The following is a 17,182-nucleotide window of genomic DNA, read 5'->3' as shown; positions in this document are numbered from 1 at the left end:
TGCATGCTGTGATCATACTAGATATTATATCATGACAGTGAAAAGTAAATTTAACCATTCCAAAGAGGTACAATCATAACTACGGAACTCATCTCATCTCATTATCTCTAGCCACTTCATCCTGCTCTACAGGGCCGCAGGCAAGCTGGAGCCCATCCCAGCTGACCATGGGCAAAAGGCGGGGTACACCCTGGAAAAGTCGCCAGGCCATCACAGGGCTGACACATAGACACAGACAACCATTCACACTCACGGTCAATTTAGAGTCACCAGTTAACCTAACCTGCATGTCTTTGGACTGTGGGGGAAACCGGAGCACCCGGAGGAAACCCACGCGGACAACATGCAAACTCCGTACAGAAAGGCCCTCGTCGGCCACGGGGCTCGAACCCGGACCTTCTTGCTGTGAGGCAACAGCGCTAACCACTACACCACCGTGCCACCCTAACTACAGAACTGAACAGCAAAAAGTATTGCACTTCCATATTTTAAAGAGGAGCTAGTAACCTACCATTTAAAATATATAGAGAGTATTGTTCTTGAAGACCAAATGTCATACTATGCACAAATCATCAGCATCAATCAACTTTTTTTCATGACATCTTGTATTGACCATACATGTCCATGACCAAGATAAAAATTTACAACAATATGTATCCAAATTGCTGTCTGAACATAGAAAAATATCAGCAACTCTTTTTTTCTTTTAATCAAGCCTTTTTTGCTTAAAATCAGGACAGTTTAAAACAAAGACGACACGTAAATAAAGTAGCCATTTTTAATCATATCTTGTGAAATACAATTTTTGAACACCTTGGGTTTATTTATTCACTTGACTTTTTTCAGCACAGAATGATAAGTCAGGATAATAAAGCACCCACCAAATTAAAAAAAAAAAAAAGGAATCATCGTTTGTCATGATTCATACCAGAGTGCTCCTGAATTAATCTAATTGGTCAGAAGTGGTTAATTAATTTTCTGTAACAATTTATACATAGACTTGTTTGGAGGAAAATGTACATAATCTCAGGGTATTCATGTTATTTTACAAAGACGAATATGACTAATTATTGATATGCTGAAGTTTTCTGTCAATAAATGTTTGTTTAACATTTTATTTATAAATTAAGATTTAATGCTCATATAATTGGTGACATTCTTCGATTATTCTTCAAATGGGCTTGTTACTTGTTGTAGGCAATATGTGCACAATTAGATGAAAATGAACTAATTATAGAAAGCAAGTATAAACCATATAAAACAGTCACCAACCTACTGTAAAAAAAAAAAAGGGAAAATCAAAGTATTATGGTCTTTTTTTCAAACTGAAATAGGCTTCGGGGATAACAAGCAATAAGAGTTACACTTTTAATTTTGTCCTTGTACTGGAAATCATTGAGGCGCGTGAGTACTTAGAGGTCGTCCTCTCTGAGGACTTGCTTTCAACTGTTGTGCAATGGCCAAAGCAAAGAGGAAACCACTCTTTCAGCATCTTTTGAAATAAATTTCTGAATTTCTGCCCCACAAAGGCATAAATTATGGGGTTGAGGCAGCAGTGACAGAATCCTATGGATTCCACCCACTGTATAGCCATGTGCAGGTCCTGATTGCAGTGATGGCTGATCACTTTCAGTTCTTGCAGGAGCTTCAGGAAGATGATGATGTTGTAGGGTGTCCAGAAAAGGAAGAAAACAGTGACCAAGACCACCATAAGCCTGACAGCTTTGTGTTTCTTCTGAGAATTCATGGTCATTAAGATGGGGATGATACGCGAGTAGCAGAACAGCATCACTGAGAGAGGAATAATAAAACCAAGGATGTTCAGCTCAATGTAATAGAATGGCTTCCATATGTTCCTTGGATCTGTCACACTGCATACTGATACATTTGATACATTACTCACGTTTGAGAGAATTATGTTTGGCAGAGAGGCTCCCAAGCTCAGTGTCCACACAAACAAAGCTAGCGCTATGCTAGCTCCGACAGAGCGGAACTTGGAGATGAGGGAGGTATAAGTGTGGACAATGACAGCGTAGCGGTCCACCGTCATGAGGATCATGAAGAAGATACTTCCATAGAAGCCCAGCATGTAGAGTGCTGTCACTGCTTGGCACATGAAATCTGGGAAGGTCCACTTCAAGTTGGCAGCGTAGTCAGCCCAGAAAGGCAATGAGATAAGGAAGAGGAGGTCTGAAATGGCCAGGTTGAAGAGGCACAGATCTGACATGTTGAATGGTTTGTGATACTTGGCCAGGACACACAACACCAGGCCATTGCCAATGAACCCCACAATGAAGACAATGCTGTAGACTGTAGGGAGGAAGACTTGGCTAAAGTTCCTTACATTGCTGTTGTTGCAGCCCCAGGGCACGTAATCACATGGACCTAGGTTGTCGTATTCAGGGAAGTTGTCCGCTGTTTAAGAAAATAAAATGCTTTTGTTATCATGCATCATTAAATAATGTAAATAATATTTACATACAGTACATTACTCAGTAGATTTTTTTCATCAATCATCTGTTTCTAAAAATAATACAATGCAAAAAAATAGTAAAAAAATTCAAAATGCTAATGCATGTTTTTCGGTGACGAAACACTGAAAGAAGAAAGCCTATTCATAGTTTGGCTTCTTAACCAGTTGTTGAACATTTAAAGAGTTGAACAGTAAAGAAGAAAGCCTATTCATAGTGTTCTGCCCTCTGATAATAGTTGTGATTTGCCCTTTAATTTATTTCATTAAAAAAGGGGAGTTCATAATTTATGTAATGTTAAATAATATGATTTACAGCTAAAAGGTTTACATTGCTTTACATTATTTCATGATGTACTCTTTCTTTGAAGGCTTGTAAGGGATACGCTATGCATTATGGGATAGAGATTAATTGTTATGAATAAGTAGCTCCGATGAACGTGATGGAGGTTTTCCTTATGTCTCAAACTTCGTCAAGACACCTTCGAAAGCAATGGCTGTAAGTTTTGGTTGTTTAGTACCTTAAAGCACAAGTTTAAGTGTGTTAGATGGTTTTTTTTGCATAGAGGAAAAGTTCGTTTTTTGCATATTGGTTTTGATAGTAGCTAACTGACTTTGCTCGCATTAATGCTAATCAAGAAGCATTTTAGCCTATTGTTTTACTGTGTTAGCATGCTAATAGTGTTTCAAGCCTTTTGTCACTACATTAGCATATCAATTATGTTTACCCTTCATATTTGCATATGACATTAGTGTTTGTTGTTATCTTAAAGGTCTCCTTGCATCGTTTTTTCATTAATTGTGCAGTGGTCTCTAGTATGAATGAATGCCCTGTGAGCCGGTTTTGGTGAAAAAAATGCTGTGGTTCTCCTGTTTCAGGCTGTTCTAGTTTGGTGGAGGAGTGGGTGGCGGGAGAACGACAGGATTTCAGTTCTTACTCATGAATATTCATGACATGTAAACGTGTTACCTCTGATTGGCTAACAGCACTGTGACGCTACCTCCAGTGAGTCAGAACAAGCGGATGTGGGTGTCTTTGTAAAAACTGTTTTGATTGGCTATTATGGTCTCGACATCGATGTTTTGACCAATAACAATGTAGATAACATGAATTTTACATCACATTCAACGAGATTTAAATGAGACTAAAGATGGCGACTTACAAATAATGTGTAAACATCGTTGGAGTTAATAAAGTTTGAATAGCATGAAGGAACATACCCCAACCCCCCGAAATTAATTAAAAAAATTCTCAACGGATTTGGCATAATATAAAAAGGTCGTTTTTTACTCAGAAAAAGCAGAAATCCGCCAAAAAGCAGAAAACTCTCATCCCTGCCTAGCTTGTGACCATGTCATGCATGCTAACGTGGAGAATATGAACATGCTATTTTGTAACAAAAACCTTCGAACAAAAAGTTCATGCTTTACTTACAGCTTGTGAGCTGGTGGTCGATCGTCTTGACGGTATAGATTAAAAACAACCTCGAAGCAAAACCACTGCTGAAGGCACCAAAGTTTGAGAAGTCACTGTGGTTGAAATGATCAGAACACAGTACTAAAGCTGCATTATACTTCACTGGTGGTGTTCCAAAGATAAATTCCAACCATTTCTTCTTCAGCTCTTCTATCTTGGGCAAGAAATGCAATGTTGATATGTTATTGCCACAAATAACACAGGCACGAACTTGTTCAGACATGTTTTCAACTTGCTGTTAGGTCCTCTTCGTGAGCTACTGACGAGATGGGCTCTGCTATCTCTCCTCGCGCTTAAATCCGAACTTTCTTCCCGTGGGCGGTCGCAAGCCAAGGTGGGTGAGGCCATGAATACTAATTTTCAAAGTGACGTAACTTCGTATGGCTTTTTCTGATCCGCTCGTTTTTCCGACTATTTTCTTTCATAAGCTAATACGGGGAATGGGAGTAGAATTACATTTTCACATGCAGCATGCATATGCAACTCGGAGTGAACTATGGTATTTCAAAAAGAGCCAGTATTAAACTTTTTTGGTGGAAGGGGACCTTTAATGGCTAACATTAGCATTTAAAGCTACCTATGTCAGGGATGAGAGTTTTGCGCTTTTTGGCGGATTTCCGCTTTTTGAATAAAAAACAACCTTTTTATATTATGCCAAATCCGTTGAGAATTTTTTTTTTATTAATTTCGGGGGCTTGGGGTTATGTTCCTTCATGCTGTTCAAACTTAGAGTAGAGTGGGGTAATACGCCCCCGGCCAGTTTTACCCAAAATAACCACCAGATGGCGCAAAGTTACATTTCTATTGTTGCTATGGACTGGCTTGACAACAGGGATATACAAATATCCACTGTGGATTGCATATCAGCAACACAGCGGAGAGAAATCAAATTTCATGGTAAGTGATATAATTTTCAGATATCAGTAAAACTGTATTTAGATAGCTGCTATTTCGTCAGATATCACAGCTGTGTATGTGGTATGAGTAGACAAGTCAGTACGTTAAAAAAATACATTAGGTATAAAAAGTTGAAACACATTTTGAAAGTAAGACCCTTTTTTTTTTTTTTAAAGATATTTTTTTTGGGCTTTTTGCACCTTTATTGGATAGGACAGTGTAGAGACAGGAAATGAGCAGGAGAGAGAGACGGGAAGGGATCAGGAAATGACCTCGGGCCGGAATCGAACCCGGGTCGCCCGCATTCAAGACCCTTTTTTGTAAAAGTGTAGTCTGTGGGGTAAAACGCCCCCTTAATGGCGGGGTAAATGGCCCCCAGGGGGCATTGTTTCCTTTTATCATAATTACTGTATTTCATACATTTCTGAATAGCAGATACATAGTTTTTAATAATATCTCGCTTACCTGGTTGAGTAAAGCAAGTAATTTGAACTTAATATTAAAAATAATTGAAATTTAAAAAAAAATTGAAATTAAAATGCAAAAAATAATACAATAATGCATCTATTCATTAATTCAGGGATATTTTCTTGTTTCTTTCACATTATAGGCTTAAGTAAACACTTTTGCTATCCAAACAGCTTTTTTTGAGTGAGGGGGCCTATTGCCCCACCTCAGGGGGCGTTTTACCCCACTGGGGGGGTAAAAGGCCCCCTTGGCACAATGTTTGTTTTTGTTAAAAAAAAATTAAGTATTAACTTTAGGCAAACTTTAGGTGGCATTATTGTTCATGTCACTGTTGTCAAAAACTATGATTAAAACTAAACACATGGTTCATTTCAACTTGGAGAAAAACTGAATTTTCCTTAAGGGGGGCTTTTTCCCCCATTCTACTCTAATTAACTCCAAAGATGTTTACACATTATTTGTAAGTCACCATCTTTAGTCTCGTTTAAATCTCGTTGAATGTGATGTAAAATTCATGTTATCTACATTGTTATTGGTCAAAACATCGATGTTGAGACCATAATAGCCAATCAAAACAGTTTTTACAAAGACGCCCACATCCACTTTTATCAAAACTTACACATGTTCGTGAGCTGCATATAAAAAATACACTCCTCTAATCGGCGTGTTTTCTCAAGATGCCGAATACCATTGACAAGCGAGATGAAGCGAAGGTACGTGAAATTGATGCTGGTATAAAAAACAAGTTTAGCAAAGCAAAAGGAAAGCAAGAGAGGAGTGTGAGAGAGCACAGAAAAGAGCCAGGTTAGAGCATGTAAATACACAGGAGGAGCTGGCTAATGAAAGAAAAAGGAAAAAAGAGAGGACTGATGAGCTTTTGGCTTTGGCCAAGAAGCTGAAGAAGTCTAAATGATCAAATGAAAATTTGTTTAAAAAATAACTGGGAACTGTAAACAACTGTAAAAAGTGTGAATAGACATATGCTCTTCCTTTTGAAGAAAACATACAAGTGATGTGGACAATAAGATAAAGACAGTCCCCATAAAATATGCATTTGTTTGATTCAGTACATTGAATATATGATAAATTGAATTATAGCTGATAGTGTTGATAACTGTATAACTTTAAAGTTTAAATAGACATTGTGAAGAAATCATATACAAGTAATGTGGACATTAGGAAAAGGTCAGGCTCTAAGATATATATATATATTTTTTTTTTTTTTAATTTAATTCAATATATTGAATATATGAACATTTGAATTATTAATGGAACTGTAAATAACTATGGATTTTAATGGACATTTTTTAGAAAAACAAGTAATGTTGGCAATGAGTAATAACCAGTCCCCATAAAATGTACATATTATTTTGAATTAATGCAATACACATATTGATTTTGATACATATTGTTCTATATAATAGTGTTTTTATTTCAGTAAGTATGAAAATAGGCATCAGGTGTTTTAATTAACTACAGCTCAGATTGCAGGAAATAGGGTGTGTAAGGTCTCATTTTGGAAAAAATTTCACGGAGGGTGTCCCCCCGGACCCTCCTTATTACTTCGGGCGCCTTCGGTGCCCTTAGGACATTTTACAGATTTTCTGCTTTTTTCATCAGGACCCACTCTCATCCCTGCTATGTTTTGTCATTCAGTAACAGTTTTATGCTAATAGAGATTTTAGCTGGTTTGGCTGGCTGTTTATCTACCTTAACATACTGGACGTATATAACACGTAGTGGGAACAGTACACCATAGTTTGGCTTCTTAACCAGTTGTTGAACATTTAAAGAGTTGAACAGGAAAGAGCAGTAATGAGTTTTACACTTTTATTATGCTGGAACACAATCTATAGGCAGAAACAGAATCTTTTAACACTGTTCACTTGGGTTTCAAAGTATACCATGGTCTAACAATTGATTGCTATCATACCATGTACATTTATTTATGCCTGTTATTTTGGGGAAAATGAAATCCAACAGAGAATTTCACCTGCACTCAGGATTGGTGTCATGGGAGCTACCCCAACAACTGCAGGTCAAGCCTTTGGCATCATAATTAGGTTTTTATTAATTCGTTTATATTCATCATATTAAACATGAAAAGCTTTTTGATAAATTAAATGAAATAAAACCAAAACAAAAGAAAAAAAGCACGCTGCTGGTCATATTTGCATCGGGCCGCATTTGAAAATTTAGCTTGATTTGTTGTCATTACGTTAAGAAAAGCCCTAAGGGCTTATAAGGTACAGTTAGTATTCGCAAGACAGAATGGCACTTGGCACTAATGTTTGAGAGCAAGCCTGCACCTCTTCTTATCTCTTTTTAATTTGGCTTTCATGATCATTGTACAAAATGTTGAATGATTTTGGGTCTGTTTGCATTTATTTGGTAAGAGTACACGAATCTCACTTCATTTTAGTAGAATCATAAAAACATTTAGACGTCGTGTGAATAATTATAAACGTGCAATTAGAAACACGAGGGTAAATTTGAGTAACGATTGTACGCAGTTGTATGAACATTTGACGTCGAATGTACATTCTCAATCTAATTTGTCCTTCACCATTGTACAGGTCTCATCTCATCTCATTATCTGTAGCCGCTTTATCCTGTTCTACAGGGTCGCAGGCAAGCTGGAGCCTATCCCAGCTGACTATGGGCGAAAGGCCGGGTACACCCTGGACAAGTCGCCAGGTCATCACAGGGCTGACACATAGACACAGACAACCATTCGCACTCACATTCACACCTACGGTCAATTTAGAGTCACCAGTTAACCTAACCTGCATGTCTTTGGACTGTGGGGGAAACCGGAGCACCTGGAGGAAACCCACGCGGACACGGGGAGAACATGCAAACTCCGCACAGAAAGGCCCTTGCCGGCCACGGGGCTCGAACCCGGACCTTCTTGCTGTGAGGTGACAGCGCTAACCACTACACCACCGTGCCGCCCCATTGTACAGGTGTGTTCCAAAATTCAGAATCTACTGGAGGCAGTTATGGCCCTTTTCCACTACCCTTTTTCAGCTCACTTCAGCTCGCTTCAGCTCACTTCAGCCCGACACGGCTCGCGTTTCGACTACCAAAAACCAGCACGACTCAGCTCGCTTCAGCCCTGCTTAGCCCCTAAAACTTGCACGGTTTTGGAGTAGGGCTGAAGCGAGCCAAGCCGTGCCGAGTGAGGCTGGGGGCGTGAGCAGACACTCCCCTGTGCACTGATTGGTGAGGAGGAGTGTCCTCACATGCCCACACACACCCCGCGAGCGCGCTGGGATCTGTAAACATCGCAAACCCGGAAGGAGAAGAATTACGAATTACGAGAATTTCTGAAGCCTTATGCGCCTCGCCTCATCTATACGCTCTTGCCAGTATCTGTCCGCGTTGTCGGTGACAACAAGCCACAGCACCAAGACCAGCAACACTAACGACTCCATGTCCTCCATTGTTTATTGTTTACTATCCAGGTCGTGAGACTACCGCTTAAAAGATCACTGATGTCACTGTTTGCGCTGCTTAACGACATCACCTGACGTCCACCCACTTTCGCTAACTCCACCCAATGTGTCCACCCACTTCCAGCCAGCACGGTTCAGCGCGGTTGTAGTCGAAATGCAACTCCAACAGCCCCACTCGGCTCGACTCAGCACGGCACGGCTCAGCCCGACTCAGCACGGCACGGCTCAGCCTGACTCAGCCGCGTTTGTAGTGGAAAAGCGGCATTAGAGATTGGATCTGGAAACTAAAAACAGTGCACCCTTCAGGTCTAAATGTTAATGACGGGTTCTGTAGTCAGCTTAGAGGTCCTCGTGCCACTCGTTCTTAACCGTTTTCTGATTGGCCTTTGGCTCGTTGTTCTTTATTGGTCAGTTTCCCGTTGTAAAAATTTTTTAGCTATTTTTGATTGGATGAACTTGACTTTCATAATTATTCATTTAATTCATGTCATTCGTGCCACTGTGCTCATATTTTGACACTATGGCTTTCCGTTGTGTGTATATATACCCCTCCTGTCTTTTCTCATTCACTCCGTGTACTGCTGTTTGTACATTTAAATACAGAGCCCAAAGAAGATCCTCGTGTGGGATGGAATCATACCTGTCAACTTTGAGGTTTGAAAAAAAGGGACATTTCCCAGATTTTTAACTCAAAATAAGGGAAAATTTCGGAAAGTCGGTAATCGAACTGACTTTTCTTCACAAAATTAAATTCGTCCTGCCATTTGGGCAAGTAGCGGCAATACACCTTTTTTGGTTTTGCCTCGCTCCTTTCTTTAGTCATGTCTCTAGTCTCGCCGTCTCCTGAAACTCGCTCCCTGAGGACAGTGCTTGAAGTGGAAAAAAAAAAAGAAGTGCAGGAACCCTGATTTTCTGACAATGCCATTCCGGTCATTCAAATAAGTTCAAATCAAGTTCAAATTTTTTAATTGAAAACTTCACAGTTTTTGTATTGCCTTCACGCATTTTGCAAAACTTGGCTCATAAGGACAATGCTCTACTCTTTAATTTCATCTGTTGTTGTGCTACAGTATTTGTTGTTTGAACAGATGTGTTTTCACAATGACTCTGAGATATTATTTTTGAACGAAGTGTCTTAGTTTGTAGACAACTGAAGTAAAAACAAATCAGAACCAAGAACCACAACCATATTGTCAAGTTGTGTATGATTTTCCCCAGTTTTGTGCCCCAACTTCAAAAGAGCTTTGATCACACAAGGAACACTCAGTTTTTCCCCTTTTTTGTTTTTTATTGAAGTTCAAAGGTGATGAAGGGGTTGTTTAGGGCTTGATTAGGTTGATAACCTTAAGAACAACAGAAAAACATTGCATCATTTTAAGTTTAAACTAATAAAGTCATCACAACATTACTTTAAGTTTCAAAAATAAAAAAATGAGTAATTAGTGCACGTATTGCACTAAAAGAAAAGCAAAAGAAGGTTTAACACCTTTAAGTTTACTATCATAAACACCTTTAAGTTTAACTAAGTTCACTAATCACCAAACCGCTCTCACGGTGCGCTCACTGGATGCGACCCAGCGCACGGAAAGGACGCGGCCAATAACAAGAAGGCGCTGCTCAACGCGCTGCGCACAGCTGCTCAGCTCGTGCTGATTTTTTTGGCGAAGCGTGATAAAGGCTGTACAGCTTGTCAAAGAAGATCTTAAAGTTGTTCATGCCATTGATCTGCTTTAAAACATCCCCAACTGCTAATTCAAGCCTGTGGTTGAGGCAGTGCCAGACAAACAAATGGGGAAACTTCGCACACAACTGCGCTGCCACTCCGGTGAAAATAAAGAAGTGCAGGAACGCAGTTCCGGTGCGTTCCGGCCCACTTCAAGCCCTGCCTGAGGAAAGAATTACGACCATCTTTTAGTTTTGTGAGAAGTTCCGAGCAGTGACCTTGGTCAGACTAGCGCTATGGTTCTGACAGTCTTCTTCACAGACATGCAATTAAAATTAATGTGTAATTACTAGCTTGCCACCTGCTGTACTGGAGAGGGCGGGGACGTGAATTCATGGCCCGACTTCCTGCTGTAAACTCCTGTCAGAGGCGCGTCATGAATTCTGGACCTACCGACTTTTATATAATGTGAAAATACGGGATATTTTCGGGAAAATAAAAAAACGGGAAGACAGCGGGAAATAAGTAAAAATAAGGGATTTCCCGGGAAAAACGGGAGGGTTGACAGGTATGGATGGAATGCACCCAAGGATGACAAAAATAAGAGAATAAAACATAAACTAAAAATTGGGACAAGGGTGGAAGGACAAAAACAATGGTATTGCACTGTCCAACAATGAAGGTATGCAAACTGATGACAGTAATGTGCTTTTATGAGGTAAAGCCCAAACAGAATATAAAAATGGGAATGACGCTCTCGGTCACTCAAGACCAATTCATTTATTGCATGATTTTCTGGAACATCAATAAATCTATTCATTCTGCTTCCATGTTGTACCTGGGATTTTCTTTGAATTGGAGTTTTGGTTCTTTGCAACGACAAGTTACAGTGGTGCTTGAAAGTTTGTGAACCCTTTAGAATTTTCTATATTTCTGCATAAATATGACCTAAAACATCATCAGATTTTGCCACAAGTCCTAAAAGTAGATAAAGAGAACTCAGTTAAACAAATGAGACAAAAATAATATACTTGGTCATTTATTTATTGAGGAAAATGATCCAATATTACATATCTGTGAGTGGCAAAAGTATGTGAACCTTTGCTTTCAATATCTGGTGTGACCCCCTTGTGCAGCAATAACTGCAACTAAATGTTTGCGGTAACTGTTGATCAGTCCTGCACACCAGCTTGGAGGAATTTTAGCCTGTTCCTCTGTACAGAACAGCTTCAACTCTGGGATGTTGGTGGGTTTCCTCACATGAACTGCTTGCTTCAGGTCCTTCCACAACATTTCGATTGGATTAAGGTCAGGATTTTGACTTGGCCGTTCCAAAACATTAACTTTATTCTTCTTTAACCATTCTTTGGTAGAATGACTTGTGTGCTTAGGGTCGTTGTCTTACTGCATTACCCACCTTCTCTTGAGATTCAGTTCATGGACAGATGGCCTGACATTTTCCTTTAGAATTCGCTGGTATAATTCACAATTCATTGTTCCATCAATGATGGCAAGCCGTCCTGGTCCAGATGCAGCAAAACAGTCCCAAACCATGATACTACCACCACCATGTTCCACAGATGGGATAAGGTTCTTATGCTGGAATGCAGTGTTTTCCTTTCTCCAAACATAACACTTCTCATTTAAACCAAAAAGGTCTATTTTGGTCTCATCCATCCCAAAACATTTTTCCAATAGCCTTCTGGCTTGTCCACATGATCTTTAGCAAACTGCAGACGAGCAGCAATGTTCTTTTTGGAGAGCAGTGGCTTACTCCTTGCAACCCTGCCATGCACACCATTGTTGTTCAGTGTTCTCCTGATGGTGGACTCAGAAACATTAACATTAGCCAATGTGAGAGAGGCCTTCAGTTGCTTAGAAGTTACCCTGGGGTCCTTTGTGACCTCGCCAACTATTACACACCTTGCTCTTGGGATGATCTTTGTTGGTCAACCAATCCTGAGGAGGGTAACAATGGTCTTGAATTTCCTCCATTTGTACACAATCTGTCTGACTGTGGATTGGTGGAGTCCAAACTCTTTAGAGATGGTTTTGTAACCTTTTACAGCCTGATGAGCATCAACAACACTTTTTCTGAGGTCCTCAGAAATCTCCTTTGTTCGTGCCATGATACACTTCCACAAACATGTGCTGTGAAGATCAGACTTTGATAGATCCCTGTTCTTTAAATAAAACAGGGTGCCCACTCACACCTGATTGTCATCCCATTGATTGAAAACACCTGACTCTAATTTCACCTTCAAATTAACTGCTAATCCTAGAGGTTCACATACTTTTGCCACTCACAGATATGTAATATTGGATCATTTTCCTCAATAAATAAATGACCAAGTATCATATTTTTGTCTCATTTGTTTAACTGGGTTCTCTTTTATCTACTGTTAGGACTTGTGTGAAAATCTGATGATGTTTTAGGTCATATTTATGCGGAAATATAGAAAATTCTAAAGGGTTCACAAACTTTCAAGCACCACTGTAGATGCTATTTTTAATGTTTATAATTCTGATAATTATGTTCATAAAAAATATAATAATAATAATAATAATAATAATAATAAATTCATCCATCCATTATCTGTAGCTGCTTATCCTGTACAGGGTCGCAGGTGAGCTGGAGCCTGTCCCAGCTGACTATGGGTGAGAGGCGGGGTACACCCTGGACAAGTCACCAGATCATCACAGGGCTGACACAGAGACAAACAACCGTTCACATTCACACCTAGGGTCAATTTAGAGCCACCAATTAACCTAACCTGTATGTCTTTGAACTGTGAGGGGAAACCAGAACACCCGGAGGAAACCCACGCAGACACGAGGAGAACATGCAAACTCCACACAGAAAGGCCCTCGTCGGCTGCTGGGCTCAAACCCAGAACCTTCTTGCTGTCAGGTGACAGTGCTAACCACTACACCACTGTGCCTCCCCAATAATAAAAATAATAATCACAGTGAAATGCTGTAAGATCTGATGCTTTGAAACCTTGATATTTACCGAGACAGTTATCATACCATGAGAATTTCATATCACTGCAACCCTACTGTACCATAAGTTCCTCACAAAAACATATATTAAATCTTCCCTGAAATTTTACAAATCAGAATCATTAACAAAGAGTTAAAAAGATGTTAACTTAATGATTTTCATTTCCCTGATGTACAAAGGATGAGAGAATGTGTACATTCATCATTACAAAAGCATTACTCAAGTGGTAAAGTATTCCTTTACTTCATATTATTAATATATTTGTGTGTTTTATTGTAAAGTACTGATAGTTTCTATTTTCAGTCATCTTTTACACTGTAAAATAAGGCAAGTAAAAGAAAATGTGCAATCAGCAAGTTCTGGAGACTCAGTATTAAATTCAGATCAAAGAAGAGGACAGCCACTCTTCAGCTGCACACTGTCAGTTTTAATACAATTATCGATAAATTTTAAACACACTTTACTCATTGGAGCAATGATCACAAATGGCTACCAAGCAGTTGCTGGATTTTACAATAATGTAAAAAGAAAAAGGTTCACATACTGGTTGGGCTGCTGGAGTTATTCATGGCAACGTTTCCTCAGTCCAAGAATGATTGCTTGTGAAAGAAGACTGTGTGTATTAGTACATGACAAGAGGCTGAGCTATGATGTCATGACATTTCTGAGGTGGGGCTTTGATCTGCTGAAAGAACAGTGAAGTCCATAATGGTGAAAGTACTTCAGCTAATTTTAACACATCCATGTGAGAACAAAACATGTACATGCAATTCCAAAAATATCCGAAAACTTGAAAATCCATGACCTTGACATTTCAATGTCATTCAAGGTCATAGGTCATGGTGGCAAATGAAAGCCCATATGGCACTTCCTGGAAGTTGATAATGGTAAACATCTGTCTACCATCGACCGTTTTCAAGTTATAGCTCTCTGAAAATACGTGATTCGTCTGACCACAGAACAGTTTTCCACTTTGCCACAGTCCATTTTAAATGAGCCTTGGCCCAGAGAAGACGTCTGCGCTTCTGGATCATGTTTAGATACGGCTTCTTCTTTGAACTATAGAGTTTGAGCTGGCAACGGCGGATGGCACAGTGAATTGTGTTCACAGATAATGTTCTCTGGAAATATTCCTGAGCCCATTTTGTGATTTCCAATACAGAAGCATGCCTGTATGTGATGCAGTGCCATCTAAGGGCCCGAAGATCACGGGCACCCAGTATGGTTTTCCGGCCTTGACCCTTATGCACAGAGATTCTTCCAGATTCTCTGAATCTTTTGATGATATTATGCACTGTAGATGATGATATATTCAAACTCTTTGCAATTTTACACTGTCGAACTCCTTTCTGATATTGCTCCACTATTTGTCGGCGCAGAATTAGGGGGATTGGTGATCCTCTTCCCATCTTTACTTCTGAGAGCCGCTGCCACTCCAAGATGCTCTTTTTATACCCAGTCATGTTAATGACCTATTGCCAATTGACCTAATGAGTTGCAATTTGGTCCTCCAGCTGTTCCTTTTTTGTACCTTTAACTTTTCCAGCCTCTTATTGCCCCTGTCCCAACTTTTTTGAGATGTGTTGCTGTCGTGAAATTTCAAATGAGCCAATATTTGGCATGAAATTTCAAAATGTCTCACTTTCGACGTTGGATATGTTGTCTATGTTCTATAGTGAATATAATATTAGTTTTTGAGATTTGTAAATTATTGCATTCTGTTTTGATTTACAATTTGTACTTTGTCCCAACTTTTGTGGAATCAGGGTTGTTGATTATAAATAATCTAATGTCGGTTTATTCTATAGAACTATTAGTTTGTGTGAGCAAAGTGACTGTGTACTATTACTCCAAAGCAAGCAGTGTCTTTGCTTAATTTTTTTTTTTCTGACAAGGTTTGAATCTAGGTATTGGAGAATTCATTTTGGGTTTTTTGTGACAGAACAAGCCAGTACAACTCTTCTGTTATTCTGTCCATAATGTACTTCAAGTGCACGGGGTGTGAAATCTTGATGGTATTTCAGATTCATAAATTCCTCCAAACCAGAATGTACTACATTTTGGGGCAAGTACACTCCAGACATGAAGAAAATATAATAATCCCTGCCAACATGCTCCTCTGAAGTCAACCTGTCAAGCAAGAAATTTTAGCAGTCGTGTCAGTCTTTTCATGATTCACGGAGAAAAGGAGCAAGGTGCAAAACATGAGCTTTTGGTAAATAAAACTATTGATTTGAAAAGTTGATGCTGAAAGTGGATTCTTTAAAGATACTTTGAAGTCCTTCAATACAAAGATTTAAAGATTTTTAAATTAAGACAGATTATTGAAAGTATGATGAAAAACTTATTTTTTCCATGCTTGTTTACAACAATTTTGTATCTGGAGTGCCTACCAACCCACAAACTCTGAAATAACACAACTCGTCAGATAATTTTTGGCTCCGTATTTCAGAAAAGGTGTGTTTCAACAAATTGCTGAAATTTACCTGTCAGCAAAACCCTGTTTGTATATATCTGACAGTCAGTAATTGCACTGAAAACCTGAGTTGGGAGTAGCCTCCAAACATGGCCACGCCGCACTACAATTCCCAAGCACCACAGCGCCACTCATCCCCAGAATTCTAGGAAGTACACCTGTTTCCCATTTCCCCAGAATTACTTCCCAATATAAGCCCAGCATTCACAAATACTCACAGCAAAGTATCATTCTTCGTCCCCGTGCCTGATCTAGATGCCTGACTTCCTGTGCGTTTGACATTATGTTTATTTCTGACTTAATTTACTCACCTGCCTTTTGACATTCTGTTTGTGAATTGACCAACCCTTGCCCATGCTAGACTATAGCTTCAGATTAGTGTATTGGATTTGGTTACCAGTTTGCAATGCACCCGCTCTCCCCTGCGCTTGCACCTGTAAGTGCCTACACCCTGACAGGATATTTTGCCAGCAATGAATGCAGCAGAGGAAGTGAAGTAAACTGCTCTCAGTGCTCAGGAGCGATTGTTAGGAGAACATCAGTAAGCGATAAATGAACTTAACACCAGAATGTCACAGTTAATGGCTGGTTTGCAGGTCATCCTGACACACCCCTCATCCTCTGCCGGTGCAGCCCTGATGGTTCCTTGACCCAAAAAGTCTTCTGATGAGATGTCAGGGTGATCCAGCAATCCTGATGCACAAGACACTTAATTTTTTGGATATTTTTGAGGGTTGTGCTCATGAAGCATTTCAAGGGTCTCCGGTGCCGAATTTCTGAGTTTGACACACAATTTGATGTTTGCTCTCTGGTCTCTGTTTGAGGTCTTTAGTAAAATCGAAAATGCGCACATGCACATTGTCACAAAAATGTGTGTAACATGGGTTCTGATGTTGAAGTTACTTATTGCTCCTGCTCCAAGTCTCAGAACTTTTTGATCGCACCTTATGTAGGCACAAAATAAATTCCGGAGAGTCCAAATAAAGAGTTGCAATATAATTTAGAGAAGGTGCATAACATTGTCCAACGTATTCGGTAAAAATATTGTCACCCTTGCAGAAAACACCATGCTAATTTGGGATTAGTAAACAATTTATCACAATTATCACAGCCAGTCTCATACATCAGTTACATGCTGTAAGCATACTACATATTATATCATGACAGTGAAAAGTAAATTTTAACCATTCCAAAAAGGTACAATCATACAGAACTTAACAGCAAAAAATTACAGCACTTCCATATTTTAAAGAGGAGCTAGTAACCTAC

The 17,182-nt window shown here is 39.4% G+C and overlaps 1 protein-coding gene across 1 annotated transcript; it reads right to left on the bottom strand.

Annotated features, from left to right (window-relative positions):
* Positions 1-1,305: 1,305 nt before the first annotated feature.
* On the bottom strand, positions 1,306-14,221 carry LOC132886499 (C-C chemokine receptor type 5-like). Its single transcript, XM_060921202.1, has 2 exons — positions 13,982-14,221; positions 1,306-2,415 (listed from the first exon to the last, which is right to left on the bottom strand). Exons 1-2 carry the CDS (start codon positions 14,004-14,006, stop codon positions 1,361-1,363), a joined length of 1,080 nt encoding a protein of 359 aa, XP_060777185.1. The 5' UTR covers positions 14,007-14,221; the 3' UTR covers positions 1,306-1,360.
* Positions 14,222-17,182: the final 2,961 nt, after the last annotated feature.

The sequence above is a fragment of the Neoarius graeffei genome, chromosome 5 (genome assembly GCF_027579695.1).
Source record: "Neoarius graeffei isolate fNeoGra1 chromosome 5, fNeoGra1.pri, whole genome shotgun sequence".
Taxonomy (NCBI): Eukaryota; Metazoa; Chordata; class Actinopteri; order Siluriformes; family Ariidae; genus Neoarius; species Neoarius graeffei.
This window is presented reverse-complemented; position numbering and strand designations above follow the sequence as displayed.